Raw genomic sequence first — 19,348 nt, forward strand, 5'->3', positions numbered from 1 at the left:
CCTGCGTTAAACATTTACATTAAGATAGTCGGACGTTTTGTTCTAGAACATAAATGACACACAGTCAAACCTCAAACGTGAATTTTGAAGCCACCGTGTTTACAAAAAAATGAGGTTGCTAACAAGTTGCTAAAAAAGGACTACAACTACCACAACCGTGTGAGTGGACGTGCTTGACTAAACAGAGAACTGTTGTAGTCCTTATTTAGCATCTTGCCTATGGAGGACAAAACCTGCAAAAGCTAAAAATAAATAAATACACAAATAAATAAATAAATGCACCAATCAATGCAAAACTAATAATAATAACAATAATAAAAAAAATGGTTGGGGAAATGCAAATTGATAAAGGAAATTGAAAGTGGATTTTTATTCCACATTTCTATATTTATTTAATCATATACATTTTTATTTCTGTATTTAATTTTCCTTCATGCAACATACTCATGAGAGGATGTCAACAGCTGTTCAGGCATCAAAGTCAAATTATGGATACCAGGTGTAACGGTTTTTGGCGGGAGATTGCTTTTTATTTATTTATTTATTTATTTATTTATTTAATTATTTGTATATCTCCTCGCACATTTAATCATTTACATATTTATTTATGCACAAATATATGGATTTATTTACTTATTTATACATGTATTTGTGTATTTATTTATTTATTATTTTTGCAGGTTTGGTCCTCCATACTTGTTAGCAGCATGCTTTTTTAAAACACAGGACTGTTTCAAAATTCACATTTGGGGTATGATTGTGTGTAATTTATGTTGTAGAACAAAAATGTCTAGTACCTTCAAGTAATGTTTACCACAGACCTTCTTTTACTCATAAATCCAAAACTGCTATTATAAAAACCCATAGGAACATCCCATGGCTTGAAAATGCAAATTCCCTTCCAGGTTTTAGGACTACAACCTGAACAGCAATGTTAACAAAGAAAATAAAACTGGTGACTTTCAAGAATAAAAATGGATAAGGAAAGGTTACAAAGAAAACAAAATCATAATAAAAATAACAATGATGAAGAGCAAAAGTAAAATTGAAAATATAGTCAAATTAGCAGTAGCAGAGTCACTGTAACATGATTTTGTCATTTAAAAAAATAAACTCAAGATCACTTAATCACTTAAGGAGCTTGAACCCTACATTTAATGCAACATTTTCATATTTATGACAACAAGCATCAAAATTAAACACGAAATAAATTCAACACAGAAGCTAAACGGCAGATAAAAAGCGAAATTTGTTCACGTCTGGTGTGTTTTGAGCTCTTTGGCGCGCCGTAGGGAAAAGAGGGCGGAGCTGTAAAATAGCCCCGGAAGTAGTGGAGCATCACGGGTAAACACGTGTGGCTCTGTGGTGAAAATCTTACGAAAACTATAAGTGAGTGTCGTCCTTTAAGAAATATTCTTATTTGTAGTGTACGTAGTTTTGTAGTAAATATTTTTGTTTTTTAGTACTGTTATTTTGACAGTATAGCCAGTGGGCGCACGCGTAGCTCGCAAATGATAAACATGCTCAGTGTTTAGTCATATACAGTGACAGACTGTGCAGAAAACACAGTCATATTAATAAATATAAAGAATAAACAAATTGCCAATAGGTAATTAACAGTTGTAGCAAGTAAGAAATGACAAGGGGTACAATGCAACCAAATAATAATGTAAGTGCATATTGTAGCTTATATGCACTGTATAATATAGTCTGAATGTATAATATATATATATATATATATATATATATATATATATATATATATATATATATATAGTATATACAGAGAGATATATATTTCCTAGGATGTGCTAGTTTATTAGATAATTTATTTAATATATATTATAATCATTATTATTTTCTGATGATTATACACTGAAAAAAGTTTGGTGGACATTTTATTGTTGTTTATGGCCAAATTTAAACATGTATTGATTGCTGTATTGGTTGTTTTGACATTATTGAACTTTAGAAAAATAGGCAACATACTATTTGGCCAATTCAGTTCATGTTCCAGTTCATGAATTCAAAAGGAGTCAGATCTTAAATTCAGAATTTTGCCCAGCCCTGGCGTGTTCTGAAATCAGTTTAGATAGCAACCTTTAGATTTATTATTTTAGGTTGTCTGCCTAAGGCATGTTGCCTGACATTCCTTTGAATGAATCTGCATTTACGAGTAACTGTTACATATCACTCGCCTCTTCTATGTTGTTCACAGGTTAATTTTTTTATCTGGCTCTTTTAAGAAGATTAAATCATCATGACCTCCAAAAAGGCTGTGACCGTTGATGACCGCTTCTCTAAGGTTAAAAAGGACCCTCGTTTCTGGGAGATGCCCGACATAGAGCGCAAAGTCAAGATCGACAAGCGTTTCCAGTCCATGTTTCATGATAAACGCTTTCAGCTGAAGTATACAGTCGATAAACGCGGTCGACCTGTCAACCACTCCTCCACTGAAGACCTCAAACGCTTCTACAAGCTCTCTGACTCAGAACAGTCTGACGAGGACGAGAAGGAGGAAGACAAGACGGAAAAGACCAAGAGGAAGATAAAGAAGGCCATACAGTTAGAGGCTGATAAGGAAGCTCAAGCTGAGGATGATGATGATGATGAGAGGGATCTTTCAGAAAAATCCTCAAAGAAAGCCAAAAAGAAGTCAAAAGATCCAGAGAAAAGTAAACCAAGCACAGAGATGCCAGTGAAGGGAGTGAGGGTGTTTGAAGAAGGTACAGCTACAAAACTCTTTATATAGGTTTAATGTTTTCAGATTTACTTGATGTAGATCTGAATATTTTGTTTTGGATTTACTGCTTGATATAGATCAAGCATCTTAAAAGCATAGTTCATTCAAAAATGACAATTCTGTCATTATTTACTTGCCCTCATTTCATCCCAAACCATTATTTTTAAACCAAATAAAAACTGCCTTTTGTTTAGCCAGCCTTCTTGTAGTACTGAGGTGGTGTGCAATAATAGCTAATTGGTAAATTTCCCTGTACACTTCCTGTGAAGTAGAGGTCGACCAAAAACTAAAGCCCAATGTATACTTCAGTTAGACATGAACGCTGAGCGTCCGCGTACAGGACGCATGACGCAAATCTAGTCATCAGCAGAGTGCGCTAGCCCTGAGCGCACAGCCCGATTTTTCTAATCACGCTTCTTTGGACACGCAGAATGCGCATGCACCTGTAATTATGTGCACTAATTAATGAGTCCACAAGGTGGTAACACTTACATTTTGAGCCGTCGCTGTCATGAAGAAGATGTAATCCCTGCTTAACATAGGAGATGAAGGTAAAAACAACAAGTGGATGTGCAAGTCAAGAGCGTGTGTTTGAAGAAAGTCTGAAGAAAGATAATGACTTATTTATGGCTCTAAACTCGAGAAGAGAAAGTCCGGTGTCTCATAGCAGTCATAGCGCGCATGCGCCAACCGTCTGTGTAAGTGCGCACAGTCATATGGAGCATACTTTGACAGGCTGCTTTCGAGTGTATGCAGACACTGAGCTTTTGTGTCAGAATGAAAGTATACCCAGGATTTAAGGTGGAGGAAAAGGCAGATAACCGATTAATCAGCCGATAGATTGTAAAATCGATTTATAGAATGTTAAAAAAAATCTTAAGCTTTAATTTCTATAATGGGCACAGACACAGAGGCTACAAGAGCTACAATTATTTATTGTTTAGCCAAAATCCTAATAATAACCCCCCAAAAATTAAGATTTGGTGGAGAATGTGGGACTTTTAACAGTAAACAAGCCAAAAACACACAAGGGACTCTTATTTTGAAATGACAGAGACTTGGCTCCGTTACCGTGCTCTACATGTAAGTATTTACCAAATTAAGCTTTTTATAGCCTATATATTCACCAGATGAAGAGTTTTTGTGTAGATATTTCACCAGATGAGGTTTGATGAGGAATAAGGTATATTATTGTTCACAAGATGGAGACAGGATGTATGTGATGACGGGGCACGTTTCCATATAGTCAAAAAAATTTTGTGCATGCCCTCGATTATCAAATCAAAATATGCATTAAAGGATACAAATATGGATGGATATTTTCAATGATTAAGGATTTAGATACAGCAAATGATTGTTAATAACAAATAAGAAAAAACTATCGGCATATATTTTTGCCGATAACCGATATCTCCAAAAAGCAACTATCGGTACCGATTAATTGGTAAAACCGATATATATTGGTCTACCTCTACTGTGAAGTGATATATTGATGTTTGCTTGTTCTCAATGTCGTTTACGGTATCTTTCGCCAATTTTACAGAGAATATACACTACCTACGATTAGTAATCTCACTCAAGATGGCAGAATACCCTGTGAAGTCCACTTTGCAGGGCACTGTATTTTCCATATTTTCCAGTTATTTTTGGCTTGGTATGCTCTTATTTTTTGGTTTTAATAGATGAGGACAAGGAGTCTGGTTTGGAAGAGGAAGATGACGTCAGTGTGGAAGGGGGTTCTTCTGAAGGCAGTGATGATGACGATGATGTTGATAATGATGATGAAGATGAGAGTGAGTCAGATGAAGACAGTGACAGTGGGCCTGATCTGGCCAGAGGGAAGGGGAACATTGAGACCAGCTCTGATGAAGATGAAGATGGTGAAGATGAGGTGGAGAAATATCTGCAGCGTGAGGAAGAGGAGATTGAGCACGACTGGGGCGAGATGTGGAAAGATGCTCCACGCACTGAGGATGTGAGACACTTGACAGATTGTCACGATACCTGTCGAGAACGTGTCCAGGTCATATTCACCCCAAAAATCAAAAGAAAGAAATTAGCAATTATATTTTGCTTACTGCAAATAAATCCTATTTTAGGAAGGTTTTTGTATTGTGACATTATTGTAATGACAATTCGGCACACTTCCCCTCATAACTGCATCAGTGCTCATTAATAGAATGCAAAAAATCTCTATCATTACTGTAAAAAAAATTATATACTGTGTGTGTGTGTGTGTATATATATATATACACACACTGATCAGCCACAACATTAAAATCACTGACAGGTGAAGTGAATAGCATTTATTATCTCGTTACAATGGCATCTGTCAAGGGGTGGGATATATTAGGCAGCAAGTGAACAGTCAGTTCTTGAATTTCATGCATTGCAAGCAGGAAAAATGGGCAAGCGTAAGGATCTGAGCGACTTTGACAAGGGCCAAATTGTGATGGCTAGACGACTGGGTCAGAGCATCTCCAAAACCGCAGGTCTTGTGGGGTGTTCCCAGTATGCACAGTCATGCCACGGTCCAAATTACCGAGATAAAATTTTTTCCCCATTCTGATGGTTGATGTGAACATTTAACTGAAGCTCCTGACCCGTATATGAATGATTTTATGCACTTCACTGCTGCCACATGATTGGCTGATTAGATAATCACATGGATGATTGTTGGTGCCAGACGGGCTGGTTTGAGTATTTGTGTAACTGCTGATCTCCTGGGATTTTCACACAACAGTCTCTAGAATTTACTCAGAATGTCGCCAAAAACAAAAAAACATCCAGTGAGCGGCAGTTCTGTGGACACACATGCCTTGTTGATGAGTAAGGTGAACAGAGAATTGCCAGACTGATTTGAACTGACAAAGTCTACGGTAACTCCGATAACCGCTCTGTACAATTTTGGTGAGAAGAATATAATCTCAGAATGCTATTCTGAGATTTGGGTTGGTGCTGTTTTGGCGGCACGAGGGGGACCTACACAATATTAGGCAGCGGGGGGGGGTAAAATGTGACCTGGACCGGTTTTTGTGAGATTCAGTGAAACTTTACACAGATAAAAAAAAAAAATTATTATTTTGACATTCTCTCCTTTTTCTGTGTTTGTGTTGTTAGACTTCACATCGGTTAGCAGTTTGTAACATGGATTGGGACAGACTGAAAGCAAAAGATCTTTTGGCTCTTTTCAACTCTTTTAAACCCATAGAAGGCGTGGTGCTGTCTGTGACCGTAGGTATCCTCTTATATATAACTATAACTGTACTGATCTGTCTCCTCCCACTAGCTAAGGAAGTCAGGCCTGCAGCTGTGTGAGTCTGACACCTTGATGTTGACATGCATTTTCAGATCTATCCATCTGAGTATGGGAAAGAGAGGATGCAGGCAGAACAGACTCAAGGTCCGCTGGAGCTCACCAGTCTCCCGGAGAACCCTGATGCAGATACAGAAGAGCAGAGGTACCAGAGCAAAATTTGGCATTTGGAGGTTTTCGTTCAGTACTGTGATAATCAATTAAACTCACGAAAGAATGATACTTAATTGTTATTATACACATGGAATAATTTATTGCTTATTATGGCAAGAACAAGAACACTTGATTCTGATTGGTCAATTGCAACACACTGTAGTCAAATATACTGTATCTATATCTATAGATATACAACAGTCTATATCTGACTGGCAGCTGATTTTGGGCAACCGATTTCATTACTCAAAATATTTGAGTAATGACAATAGGCGTTGCTAGACCCCATTTAGGAGGTTTTCGCCCCACTATATTTAATCTTGGCTTCCCTAAAAATCTGTGACTTTGTAATCAGCAAGTAAACGTGTGATCGCACATTGTGAGTTAGTTTGAAGCGCGAGATTTCTTTGTTGGCTTGTTTTTCCCACTTGTAAAGACTGACTATAGCATGAGCCAATAGCATTCAAGTATAGGCTGTGGAGTATATAATTGGTGTGACACACTAAACGAAAACACACCTTCACTGAACCGGTTGGTCATTTGAGGTTCAACAAGACTGTTCGTGAACAAGCGAGGATCAGAGTCTGTTGACCGACTGAAGGAGAGAGGAAATGTTGATTGTTTAGTTCAGTAATCTCGTTTACTACTGAGAGAGAGAGAGAGGGGCTGGATGAATTATGAGTAAAAGTTACAGATGATTACAATAATGAAATCAGGACATAATAGGAACCTGTAGTTATATTTAGGCTAATATTATTGTCTTTTTTTTTTGTTTTTGTTTTTTTTTTGTTTTTTAGCTTGATAGTTATACACAGCAGTTCACAAAATGAAAGTTATGCTTTGTCATTTGTGGGGAAAGGTTTATGCTTAAACATTCCGTCTCTTAGTAGATTTGTACATTTTAATAAAAGTAAAATTCTCTGTGCTTCATCAATGTTTTAATGACTCTAAACACATTCAAAACGTTTATTTGTTGCCACCTACTGGCGTAAAAGTGTGACGTACAAAAATGGTCACTGAACGAATAATGCCAAAATGAACAGATCTGAATGAATCTTTTGGACGGATTCAAAAGACTTGAGTAACGAGCTAATGACAGACAGAGAAACATCATGTTGAGTTAAATCACTGCACTGAATGTATTATAATGGTAGGTTTTTTGTGGTGTTTGATATAACTTTAATCTTTCAAAGTTGCGAAATTATTGATTGATGACGCAAGCAAATCATTGAATCAGTGTTTAGAATCCATTGAAACCATTTTAAAGAACTGATTTGCGAAAATGAATAAAACTTTCCAACTCTGTCAGTGTGTTTGCTAATGGTGTTTAAAACACTCTATTTGTGATGTCAATCAGATGATGGAGACACAAGCCATGTCTTTTGGGGATGTGTTAAGATCCAAGAATTTTGGTTGAAGATTCAGAGTTTTATGTGTGAGGTATTGGGCCCTCAAATTTTATTTTGCCCCAGGTCATTTTAGGTGATGGGGTGGTCATTAATATGGAGAAAAAGCACATAAAAAAACAGTGTCCTTACTAGCATTATGATTGCCAGACAGATCATTTTAAGGGGTTGGAAGTCGGCTGGAGCACCCCCATTTCAGGAGTGGTGTTCGGGGATGGGCAGGGTGGCAGCTTTTGAAGAGGGGGCATCCAGAAGACTGGGGAATTTAAACTTGTTTGTGGAGAAGTGGGGCAAGTATCTGGCTTTTTTGGAGGGCTCTCAGGGAGGGACAGTGGAGAGAGAGGTGTAGTGAATGTGTGTGGTTATATTATTTTGGTTTTGGATTTTTTGTGTGTCTATAATTATGTGACCACTGGGGTGTTGTTGGGGGTCGGGTTGGGAATTGGCAGGGGGGGGGGCAATTGTGAGGGTTATATATTTATTCTAGTTGTATATGTTTTGCTTTTCATTGTTTAATAGATGAATCAATAAAAAATGGTAATAAAAAAAAAAAATCACTTTTTAAACATCCGTCTTGGCGTTCTCTTGCGTTGTGACTCGAGGAGCAGAACAAAATTGGCCTACTGGCATGGATTTTAGGACACTTAATGGCCAAATAACCATCACATTAAAATTGTGATATTCATAGTGTTTGTTAATTTGATATTGCAACAAAATTTTGAATATATTGTTAATAATCAAAATCTCACCCGGTCTGATCAATGGTACATTCAAATATCTGTTCAGTTGGAAAAACTAAAGTGTTGCCCAAAATGATGGTGATGATGAAGGTCTCCTGTGTGTTTTTAGGATTTACAGAGAGAAGGTGCGTGATTACCAATTCAAACGTATGCGGTATTATTACGCTGTGGTGGAGTGCGACTCAGCTGAAACGGCGGCAAAGATTTACGAGGAGTGTGATGGCTTTGAGTACGAGAGCAGCTGCTCCACTATCGACCTGCGGTGAGAGACAAATTTAAATTTTTCTAAAATATGTGAAACAAACATGAATGCAGAGATTTGTTTCAAAGAACTTGCCACTTGCCTTTAAAATAAATTTATCATCTTGGACTTCCTCACTTGTCATAGATTCATCCCTAATTATGTGACGTTTGATGACGAGCCAAAAGACAGAGCCACAGATGTAGATTACGCTTCATACAAACCCAAACTCTTCACATCCACTGCCACCACTACAGCCAAGGTCTGAACACAACACGACAATCATAGACAGTTCTAGAGTGAATATACATTTTTCCAGTAATAAATAAGATGTATATATTGTGTGTGTGCTGTGGTCAGGTTGAGCTGACGTGGGATGAAACTGATCACGACAGGGTCATGGCTCTCAGCAGGAAGTTTAATAAGAACGAGCTGTTGGATATGGACTTCAAGGCTTATCTGGCCTCATCCTCCAGCGAGGAGGAGGAAGAGCCAGAGAAAGAGACAGAAGGTTTTTGATGTTGAATTAATCTCAGAAATAATGTCAGCATTACACTCAACTGTTACTGACACTTTCTGTCAGTCCGCAGATTATCTGTATGTTAGAGGATAAGTTCACCCATAAATGAAAATTCTGTCATCATGTACTCGCCCTCATCTTTTTCTAACCCGCATAACCTTTTTTAGATTAGAAAAGACCTCAATCTGTCTTTTCAATTCAATGTCACTGGAGAGTGAGTGAAGGTTGACAGATAATGGATTTTGCCGATATGATAACTAAGGTGGTGAAAAAGGTTGGTAACCGATTAATCAGCTGATAGTTTTTTTTTTAATCGATTTATAAAATGATCAAATAGTTCTTAGTCTTTCCTTACTATGACAGGTACATACATTGAGGCTACAAGAGTAAAAAATGAATAAAATCCCAAAAGCAGTTTATTGTGCAACCAAAATTCCAATAATAACCAGAAAACTAAGATTTAGTTCATAACTTAGGACAGAGACTTGGCTTTATTACAATGCTTTATATGCAAGTATTTAACTAATTAAGCTTTTTATACCCTATAATTTCACCAGATTATATTTATTTATGAGGAATAAAAAAATTAGGAATAAAAAACTATCGGCATAGATTTTTGCCAATAACCAGTAGTTCCAAAAAAGCAACTATTGGCACCAGTTAATCGGTAAAACCGATATATCGGTCTACCTTTTAATAGTGAGTCATTTTCAAGCTTATTAAGGGATGCAAAAGTAACATTAAAGTAGTCCATTCGACTCCTGCATCATATTCCAAGTGCTCTAAAATAGAGGTCGATCGATAGTGGATTGTCCGATACCGATAACTAAGGTGGTGGAAAAGGCAGATAACCGATCAATCGGCTGATAGTTCTTAAATTCGATTTAAAGAATGTAAAAAAAAATCTTACTCTTTCCTTACTGTGACTTGTGTAGACATAGAGGCTACAAAATTAATTAAATCCCATATGCAGTTCAACCAAAATCCCACTAATAAGCAGAAAAAAATTATGATTTGGTGCATAATGTGGGACTTTTAACTGTAAACAAACCAGAAACACACAAGGGGCTCTCATTTTGAAATGACAGAGATTTCAATTTACATTACTTGATCTAATCAAAATAGCGCCGGCAACAGAGGAACACGAAAAAAAAAAAAACTATCACTGTAGATTTTTGTCAGTAACCGATAGTTCCAAAAATCAGCTATTGGCACCGATTAATCAGTAAAACTGATATATCGGTCTACCTCTATTCTGAAGGCATATGAAACTTCTGGCATTTTTTAGTGAAAATCTCAACATCTGCTGCGCATTCAGTAGCGAACGAGCTCTTTTTAGCACTAAAATAAATCTTTAGGGAACTTTAAAATTGTGGCTTTCAAATGTTGTTTTGTTTTCATGAATATTCTCTCAGTTATAAAGCCGGTCGAGTTTCTTCCTGAGGAGAAGAATTTAAGTAAAAGGAAGAAAGACTCGGATCAGATCGAGAAATATAGAGAACTACTGAGGAGCATTCAGGACAAAGACAAACAGAAGGACAACAACATGGACATGGAGGTCACATGGGTACCAGGTATGTTTGGAATGGAATTCTAGCTTACTACTTTCTGTACACTGCGCAGTATGCATTGTTTTTGTTTTTTTTTAATAGTAACTGAAACAGTAGGCATTATATAAGGAATAATTTACGGCTAGGTGTGTGTTAATTTTGACTGTAAGAATGAAAAAATAATGGTTAACTTTATCTAAAGGTCATTAGATCTAGAGATCAGCCCATTCTAAATCAAAAACAGAGATAAAGTAGTGTGATAATATCCAATTATTAAAATTACTTAAACAAAAAGCTGTATGAATAATTGGAAAAAGCTCTGTCAAAACTCTGTGAATTTAAATGCACAATCCAGAAATAGCCTCACAGAATGTAGAAGGGTTGGCACTCATCAGAACAAGTAATTTTTAATTTCTATTCTTTATCATTTTCACATTGAGGAAAAAACGGCGTTACGGATGTGACCATTGTAAAAGTGGCACTTACATGATGAGGTAAAACCATCCAAAATGCTTTGCAGACTTTGACCTCTGAGACATCGGCATGGTTGCCATTTAAGGCTGCATGATTGATTGAATTAAGATGAAATCACCATATGGCCTTGCTCGATTACTAAAACACAAAAAGCTGTATTTTATCAGTCTGCATTCAGCGCTTCAGTCAGCGCTGTGTGATCAAGCGGCGCCCCCTAGTGGGTGTGTGCAGCACATGGTGAACAGCGCTGCAGTGTAAGATGATGTTTATCATATTACAATTAAAATCGTCTTGTCGGACAGCGAAAGACTCCTTTAATGGGTCCCAGTTGCCTTCTCTCCCCCTCCGTGCAAAACATAGCTAAATGTCAAACCATACTTTCCTTACAAGCCCTATAGGTGTGGAAGGGAAAGTGCAGGTGCGCTTGTAATTTTCTCCAGGTTGGACTCTGTAATACGGAGCTGATGAACACTATATATGGCATTAGTGTCCGGAAGTAGTTTTAACAGAGGTATAAAACTCTTGCAATGTCTTCTTATGGAGGACAACACAGTAGGTAGAGTAGGCGCATTAATTTCGAACAGTGATTAAAACTGACTGGAACCACCTGTGCATTAAACGGTGCTAACGCATGCATTCCCGCCAATCAGAATCGAGTTTTCGAATAGACCATGGTATAAGCAACAATAAACTTTTCAGATAGTAGTATTGTTGTCACATGACCTCATCACGTTTGATGTTTAGTTCTGCAAGTGTTGTCCAGTTATCATATTGGGACAAAAAAAAAGTTGAGCATTTTTAGCCTAATTTTGTGACCTCAAATAATGATTAAACATTTCAAAATGACATTTGGGTGAAAATGTGGAAACAGTATGCATACTATATATTGCAGAAATAGTGAAAGTAGTATGCTAGTAGTAAGTCTTCGTTTCCTTTGGTGTGAGCTCCTGTGAATTACTACTGTCTCATTTTAATTTGACTTTAGGGCTGAAGGAAACAACTGAGAAGCTTGTGAAGAAAAAAATGGAGCGCAAAGATAAACTGACTCCATGGGAGGAATACCTGCAGAGGAAAACTGAGAAGATGAAAGAGAAGAGGAAAGGAAAGAAGGTGAATGTGACACTAAAAAGTAATCAGTTTGTTTTTCCTTTATTTCTAATTATACAGGTTGAGTTCGGAATGGCATATTACCCATACTACTCTTACAACATCTGCCATATGAGAGAAATCGTAAGTTAGTATGCCACTCTGAACTTGGCCACGCACTCGAACGCTCTCTTTTCTTATGCAGGAAGTGATGGATGCAGAGCCTGAGATCAGTGATGATGAACTTCCAGCTGATGTTGACCTCAATGACCCCTTCTTCACAGAGGAGCTCTGCTCAATACGTTAGTTACAATCCTGCATTTTAGTTCACTCTTTTTTCTTTTTCTTTTTTTTATACGTTTCATTATCCTCAATATTAGTCATTACTCAAGGGATGCCTGAGCCCATTACAGAAATAGTTTGACCAAAAATGAAAGTTAATTCATTATTTACTCATCCTCAGTGGTTTTAACATTGGCTCTGTTCCAAAACCTGAGGAACTGTCTACACTGCAGTTCATTAAAAATGGAAAAGTATTGCTAAAAATAGTCTGATTAAAATGTTAAACTATTTTACCTAATATTTTCATATGCTGTGTTTATGCTTATTCAAGTATCAAATTGTTAGCTTAACTACATGCTAACGCCAGACTTGAACAATTGGAACAGTTGTGAATTGTGAAGAGTTGCAGTCCATGTAGAGCATTCCAAATCAGTCACTTGGGTTCCATTACAGTTAGGATGCTGCCTTAAAAGGCGTCTGCCTATGTGGGTAGTAGACACCAAGGCAGTTCACTAGGTTTTGGAACCTGAGCTATCATCTTATGTGTATGTTTTATGGTGAATGTTCTCTCAAATTGTACCACAGAATCCCTGAAAAACAAAAAGATCAAGAAGGGCAGGATACAGGATGAGAAGAGGACAGTAGAAGAGGAGGAAGTGTTGCAGAGACAGAGGGTTTGTTTCCCTGATGGTTGGGAGGAATGTGTGTTTATATGTGATGTAACAGGTGATAACTGCTTTGTCGTGATGTCTGCAGGCTGAGATGGAGTTGCTAATGGATGATGATGAGGATGACAAGCACAAACATTTTAACTATGATAAGATCGTAGAGCAGCAGAACCTGAGCAAGAAGAAGAGGAAGAAGCTCCTGAAGAGCAACACTCCACTGGAAGAGGACAAATTCCAGGTCAGAGCTCAATCACATTCACTTCTTATATTCGGGTTTTAATTTTTAATTTTAGGAGACCCTTTTTCAAAAGTGACTAGATGATAGTTAAAAGAAAAAGTCTTATATATTTATAATACATTTTTTTGTAAAAACGAATACTTGTACAGTATATGAAATGACACTAATGTTTTGTCCACATCTATTAAATTATTTAAAAATACATTACAAAATTAATTCATACAAAAAAGTCATTTTGATATTTTTTCTGGGGTTTAAATTTAATAAAAAAAGAAAATCCTGCACACTATCTTAGCTTGCAAGGAGAATTACAAAATGTATTTGGTGACATGATAACACACGACATTATATACGGATCCTTTCTTTTTTTAGATAGAAAAAACTCTAACTATACATACAGTATATCTACAGCATCACATTTAACGAGTTCATCATCAAGTCCCATCGGTGATGAGGTTTAAAGTGTGTAATGCAATAAATCTCACGTCTCTGTAAAATCAATTCAATGTTGCCTTCTCTTGGTGGAATCTTAACACTCTTGATGCCGCAAAAACCCAAAGAGACATCATGATCATGCAACAGGATAATTTAGATCTTTTCACTCTGATACAGATTTTATTGATAAGTCTGAGATGATGAAAAATACATTTCTTCAACGGGGTTACCCGTTGTGCTCAAAAGTTTGCATACCCTGGCAGAAATTGTGGAATTTTGGCATTGATATTGAAAATAGGACTGATCATGCAAAAAAACCTGTCTTTTATTTAAGGATAGTGATCATATGAAGCCATTTATTATCACATAGTTGTTTGGCTCCTTTTTAAATCATAATGATAGCAGAAATCACCCAAATGGCCCTGATCAAAAGTTTACATACCCTTGAATGTTTGGCCTTGTTACAGACACACAAGGTGACACACACAGGTTTAAATGGCAATTAAAGGTTAATTTCCCACACCTGTGGCTTTTAAAATTGCGATTAGTGTCTGTGTATAAATAGTCAATGAGTTTGTTAGCTCTCACGTGGATGCACTGAGCAGGCTAGATACTGAGCCATGGGGAGCAGAAAAGAACTGTCAAAAGACCTGCGTAACAAGGTAATGGAACTTTATAAAGATGGAAAAGGATATAAAAAGATATCCAAAGCCTTGAAAATGCCAGTCAGTACTGTTCAATCGCTTATTAAAAAGTGGAAAATTCAGGGATCTCTTGATACCAAGCCAAGGTCAGGTAGACCAAGAAAGATTTCAGCCACAACTGCCAGAAGAATTGTTCGGGATACAAAGAAAAAGCCACAGGTAACCTCAGGAGAAATACAGGCTGCTCTGGAAAAAGACGGTGTGGTTGTTTCAAGGAGCACAATACGACAATACTTGAACAAAAATGAGCTGCATGGTTGAGTTGCCAGAAAGAAGCCTTTACTGCACCAATGCCACAAAAAAGCCCGGTTACAATATGCCCGACAACACCTTGACACGCCTCGCAGCTTCTGGCACACTGTAATTTGGAGGGACGAGACCAAAATAGAGCTTTATGGTCACAACCATAAGAGCTATGTTTGGAGAGGGGTCAACAAGGCCTATAGTGAAAAGAATACCATCCCCACTGTGAAGCATGGTGGTGGATCACTGATGTTTTGGGGGTGTGTGAGCTCTAAAAGCACAGGAAATCTTGTGAAAATTGATAGCAAGATGAATGCAGCATGTTATCAGAAAATACTGGCAGACAATCTGCATTCTTCTGCACGAAAGCTGCGCATGGGACACTCTTGGACTTTCCAGCTTGACAATAACCCTAAACACAAGGCCAAGTTGACCCTCCAGTGGTTACAGCAGAAAAAGGTGAAGGTTCTGGAGTGGCCATCACAGTCTCCTGACCTTAATATCATCGAGCCACTCTTTTATGATTGTGTCATTATGTTATAACCTACAGTTGAATATGAATCCCATAAGAAATAAACTAAATGTGTTTTGCCTGCTCACTCATGTTCTCTTTAAAAATGGTACATATATTACCAGTTCTCAATATAATACCAATGCATTCTAAGTCCTCGTGGTGGCGTAGTGACTCGCCTCAATCCGGGTGGCGGAGGACGAATCTCAGTTGCCTCCGCGTCTGAGACCGTCAATCCGCGCATCTTATCACGTGGCTTGTTGTGTGTGTGTTACCGCGGAGATGTAGCACATGTGGAGGCTTCACACCATCCACCGCGGCATCCACGCACAACTCACCACGCGCCCCACTGAGTGCAAACCACATTATAGCGACCATGAGGAGGTTACCCCGTGTGACTCTACCCTCCCAGGAGACCTGACTGGAGTCACACACACAGCACGCCCTGGGATTCGAACTCGCGAACTCCAGGGGTGTAGTCAGCATCTTTACTCACTGAGCTACCCAGGCCCCCTTCCTGAACCACTCTTTCACAATTTGAGCCCGATAAATCTTGGCATTGTCGTCCTGGAATATACCCATGCTGTCAGGGAGGGAAAAAAATCCATTGATGGGATAACCTGGTCATTCAGTACATTCAGGTAGTCAGCTTACTTCATTTTATTGCAACATAACGTTGCTGAGCGTAGACCTGACCAATTGAAGCAACCCCAGATCATAACACTGCCTACAGTGAGCACTATGCATGACGGGTGCATCGCTTCATGCGCTTCCCTTCTTACTGTGACGCGCCCATCGCTTTGGAATAGGGTAAATCTGGACTCATCAGACCACATGACCTTTTTCCATTGCTCCACAGTCCAATCTTTACACTCCCTAGCAAATTGAAGTCGTTTTTTCCAATTAGCCTCATTAACAAGTGGCTTTCTTGTGGCCACACAGCTGTTTAGTCCCAATCCTGTAAATTCTCGTCGCATTGTGCATGTGGAAATGCTCTTACTTTCATTATTAAACATAGCCGTGAGTTCTTCTGTCGATATATTTGTTTTTTATAAATATTTGTATTTATTTATTTTTTTTACAGTGTGACTTTAAGCGTTTTAGTGATCTCCGTTCATGATCATTCAAGATTTTCCACGAAGCTGATGGTTCACCACTATCCTTCCAGGTTTTAATAATGCGTTGGACAGTTCTTAACCCAATTCCAGTGATCTCCTTAGTTGTTTTCTTTGCTTGATGCAGGCCAATAATTTGCCCCTTCTGAAACACAGTAACATCTTTTCCACGACCACAGGATACATCTTCCGATATGGTTAAGAAATGAGACGCTACACACGGCATCAGTTCGGGTTAAAAGAACTGTTTCCAGCTGAAACTTATTAATCACTGCACTAATCATCCAATCACAGGTTCTTAAGTATCTGCTTATTTAAATCCAAACAGCAACTTATTTTTTTATTTTATTTTTTTCCAGGCAGTGTATGTGATGTATGTGTTTCTCTTTTCTGTATTTATAGGTGTTTTCTAGAGGTCCTCTATTTAATGGATTGTTATTGGCTGTTACATCACGATCAACAGATGCGCATTTTAAATTTGGTGCTATTGCAAAAAACAAAAAAAACAAAAAATCTCATTAAAGGCTGACATTAAAATAAATAATTGCCATGAGAAGTGCATAATAATCTTTTTATTATTTCTTTAAAGTAGTGAAAATATTTTGTTTTAAAATATTAAAACATATTTTAAAAATAATATTTAAATTAATATAATATTAAAACTTTAAAACTTTTTCCACCAAAGTCATATGGCGTAACCAACTTGTAGGTAGCCATTTTGTTGTCATGTGACAACAAAACGAGAGGACCCTTAAAATGTGTGAAGTAAAAAAAATTTTTAAATCATTTTGTCGTCGTATTGTTGAATATCAATATTTTGAATTTTTTTAAAAAGGCAAATTGTGTTCTCTTTAGAAAACTTAATGGCAGAATAGAAGGTGCATCAAAATTATTACAATATAAGAAATTTTACTTGATTTTGTATTGCCAGTAAACTCTATACAATGTTTAATATATCACTCCACTGTACTTATAAGATCAGTAGAGTTTGGATCAGCCACTGATTAAACCAACACAAAACAAGATTCAAGTTATTTTCTTGTAAATGACAGGATGATATTTTGAAATCTAAAGGGAAGGGTTAAAAACAACTATGGCATTTCTAAATCTATAAAACAACTCGCAGACACTCTTTCTGGTATTTTTCAGGTTGATGTTCGGGATTCTCGCTTCCAGGCCATGTTCACATCCCATCTGTACAACCTAGATCCGTCCGATCCGGCCTACAAGAAGACCAAAGGCACACAGAGCATCTTAGAGGAGAAACAGAGGCGCAGAGAAGAGGAGCAGCGTGGCCAAGAGGGGGCGCTAAAGAGCAAATCCAAACCAGAGGCCGCATGCGCAGGAGACACATCCTCCACTAAAGTCATGGACCCTAATTTATCAATGCTCATCAAATCCATCAAGAACAAAACGGAACAGTTTCAAGCACGCAAGAAACAGAAGACGAAATAGAGTCTGGAAGGCATCTTGTGTAATTGTTGTTTTCCCTGTTCCCTTTCTAGTGGCCATGGGGACTTATTCATGCTAGGAGGCCAAACTTAACGTTTGACTTGATAATAACTTCCCAGTTATTTCCAATTCAAAAACATTAAAACAGCTGTATTCAGACTGAGAACGGCCATTTTTGACTTTTGGAACTTATAGCGTCAGTCCAAACTGCACTGAAATCTGATCTGTTTCTTCACACAGTGTAGTCAATAAGTTTGTGACTAAAGCATCAATAGAGTTGTTTTCTTCTAAAACAACAAGGATATTTTGCTGCATAGTGCGACAACTCTTTTGTTTGTAACACTTTACAAGGTTGGCCGAATTGGTTAACAGTTAATGCATTAGTAGCATAAACAAACAATGAATAAACATTTGTATGCAGCATTTATTGATCTAGTTTAACGTTAATTTCTAAATATAGTATTCTTCATTGTTAATAAATTCAGTATACATTTATACAACTTAAAATGTAAAAATGTATCAGTTTATGTAGAAATGAATATTAACCAATTGGCGTGGGTAAATAAATATCAATTTCCCAATGCATTTCGATCTCCATATTGATTCTTAAATCCCAAGATCGATCTTTTATGTGCAACCCTTCACTACAATGAGAGGAAATCACTTGCATTTGCAACCAAATTTCATGTTATGCGACTAAAAATGTATATATTTGGCAACTGGCTGGTAAATGTTTACATTTCACTCACCAGTGAATTAATTGTGTAGTATAGTGGTGGAGTCTCCAAAGACGAGATCCACGCGACCCATTCGTCACTGAATAATGTCTCATTTAATACCCTTTCTGTTCTTTACAGTCAGTTGTTGATTAAAAACAACAAAAAATTAACATTTAATTCTAATCAGGCATAGCACAGATGAGATCAAGCTATTTGAGTCTCATTAACATGCGCTCATTTAAAGATGCTGTTTATAGAAATGTGGGAATTCCTTAAACCTCCTATGATATTCGGTCATTTTTGACCAAAATTTGTCACATTTAATAAAAATGGTTTCCTTTATCTGAGTAGTACAAGACTTGGTGACTTTTTCTCCATTTGCCGTCTGAACATACAACAAAAATTGGGCTTGATTCGATAAGTCTAAGTGGTCGTAAAAAAAAAAAAAAAAAAGACACCTTTGGTATTCGTGGTCAGAATTGACCAACCATTGAAATGAATGGGAAAGACCAAAGCTTTTTTTTAATCTGTTAATTACAATCAATCAATTGGCCACAATGCAGAAAAAAACAGACAGACATTACAGGGTGAGACTCCAAAGCATCCTCAGTGCAAAACAAACACTTACATTTGTCAAATAAAACCAATAAATCAGCCACAATGCTAAACACACACTCAGAAATGAAGGGGTGAGATGATATCACACTCAATGCAGAACACACACACACACACACACACACAATCAGCATCAC

General features: G+C 37.3%; 1 protein-coding gene across 3 annotated transcripts; it reads left to right on the forward strand.

Moving 5' to 3' along the window:
- The first annotated feature begins 1,303 nt into the window (after nt 1-1,303).
- On the forward strand, nt 1,304-18,460 carry esf1 (ESF1, nucleolar pre-rRNA processing protein, homolog (S. cerevisiae)). Of its 3 annotated transcripts, none has more exons than XM_051703207.1 (14): nt 1,304-1,389; nt 2,219-2,726; nt 4,426-4,718; nt 5,864-5,977; nt 6,095-6,204; nt 8,468-8,620; nt 8,747-8,861; nt 8,960-9,110; nt 10,535-10,693; nt 12,129-12,253; nt 12,435-12,531; nt 13,097-13,185; nt 13,268-13,417; nt 17,575-18,460. In XM_051703207.1, the coding sequence occupies exons 2-14, from the start codon at nt 2,261-2,263 to the stop codon at nt 17,878-17,880; spliced, it is 2,328 nt and encodes a 775-aa protein (XP_051559167.1). In that variant the 5' UTR covers nt 1,304-1,389; nt 2,219-2,260; the 3' UTR covers nt 17,881-18,460. The 3 variants fall into 3 exon arrangements, with proteins under 3 accessions (XP_051559167.1, XP_051559168.1, XP_051559169.1); XM_051703208.1 differs by having other exon boundaries at nt 1,338-1,389; nt 2,247-2,726; XM_051703209.1 differs by having other exon boundaries at nt 1,339-1,389; nt 2,250-2,726.
- The last annotated feature ends 888 nt before the right edge of the window (nt 18,461-19,348 follow it).

This window comes from Myxocyprinus asiaticus, chromosome 7 (assembly GCF_019703515.2).
Source record: "Myxocyprinus asiaticus isolate MX2 ecotype Aquarium Trade chromosome 7, UBuf_Myxa_2, whole genome shotgun sequence".
Taxonomy (NCBI): Eukaryota; Metazoa; Chordata; class Actinopteri; order Cypriniformes; family Catostomidae; genus Myxocyprinus; species Myxocyprinus asiaticus.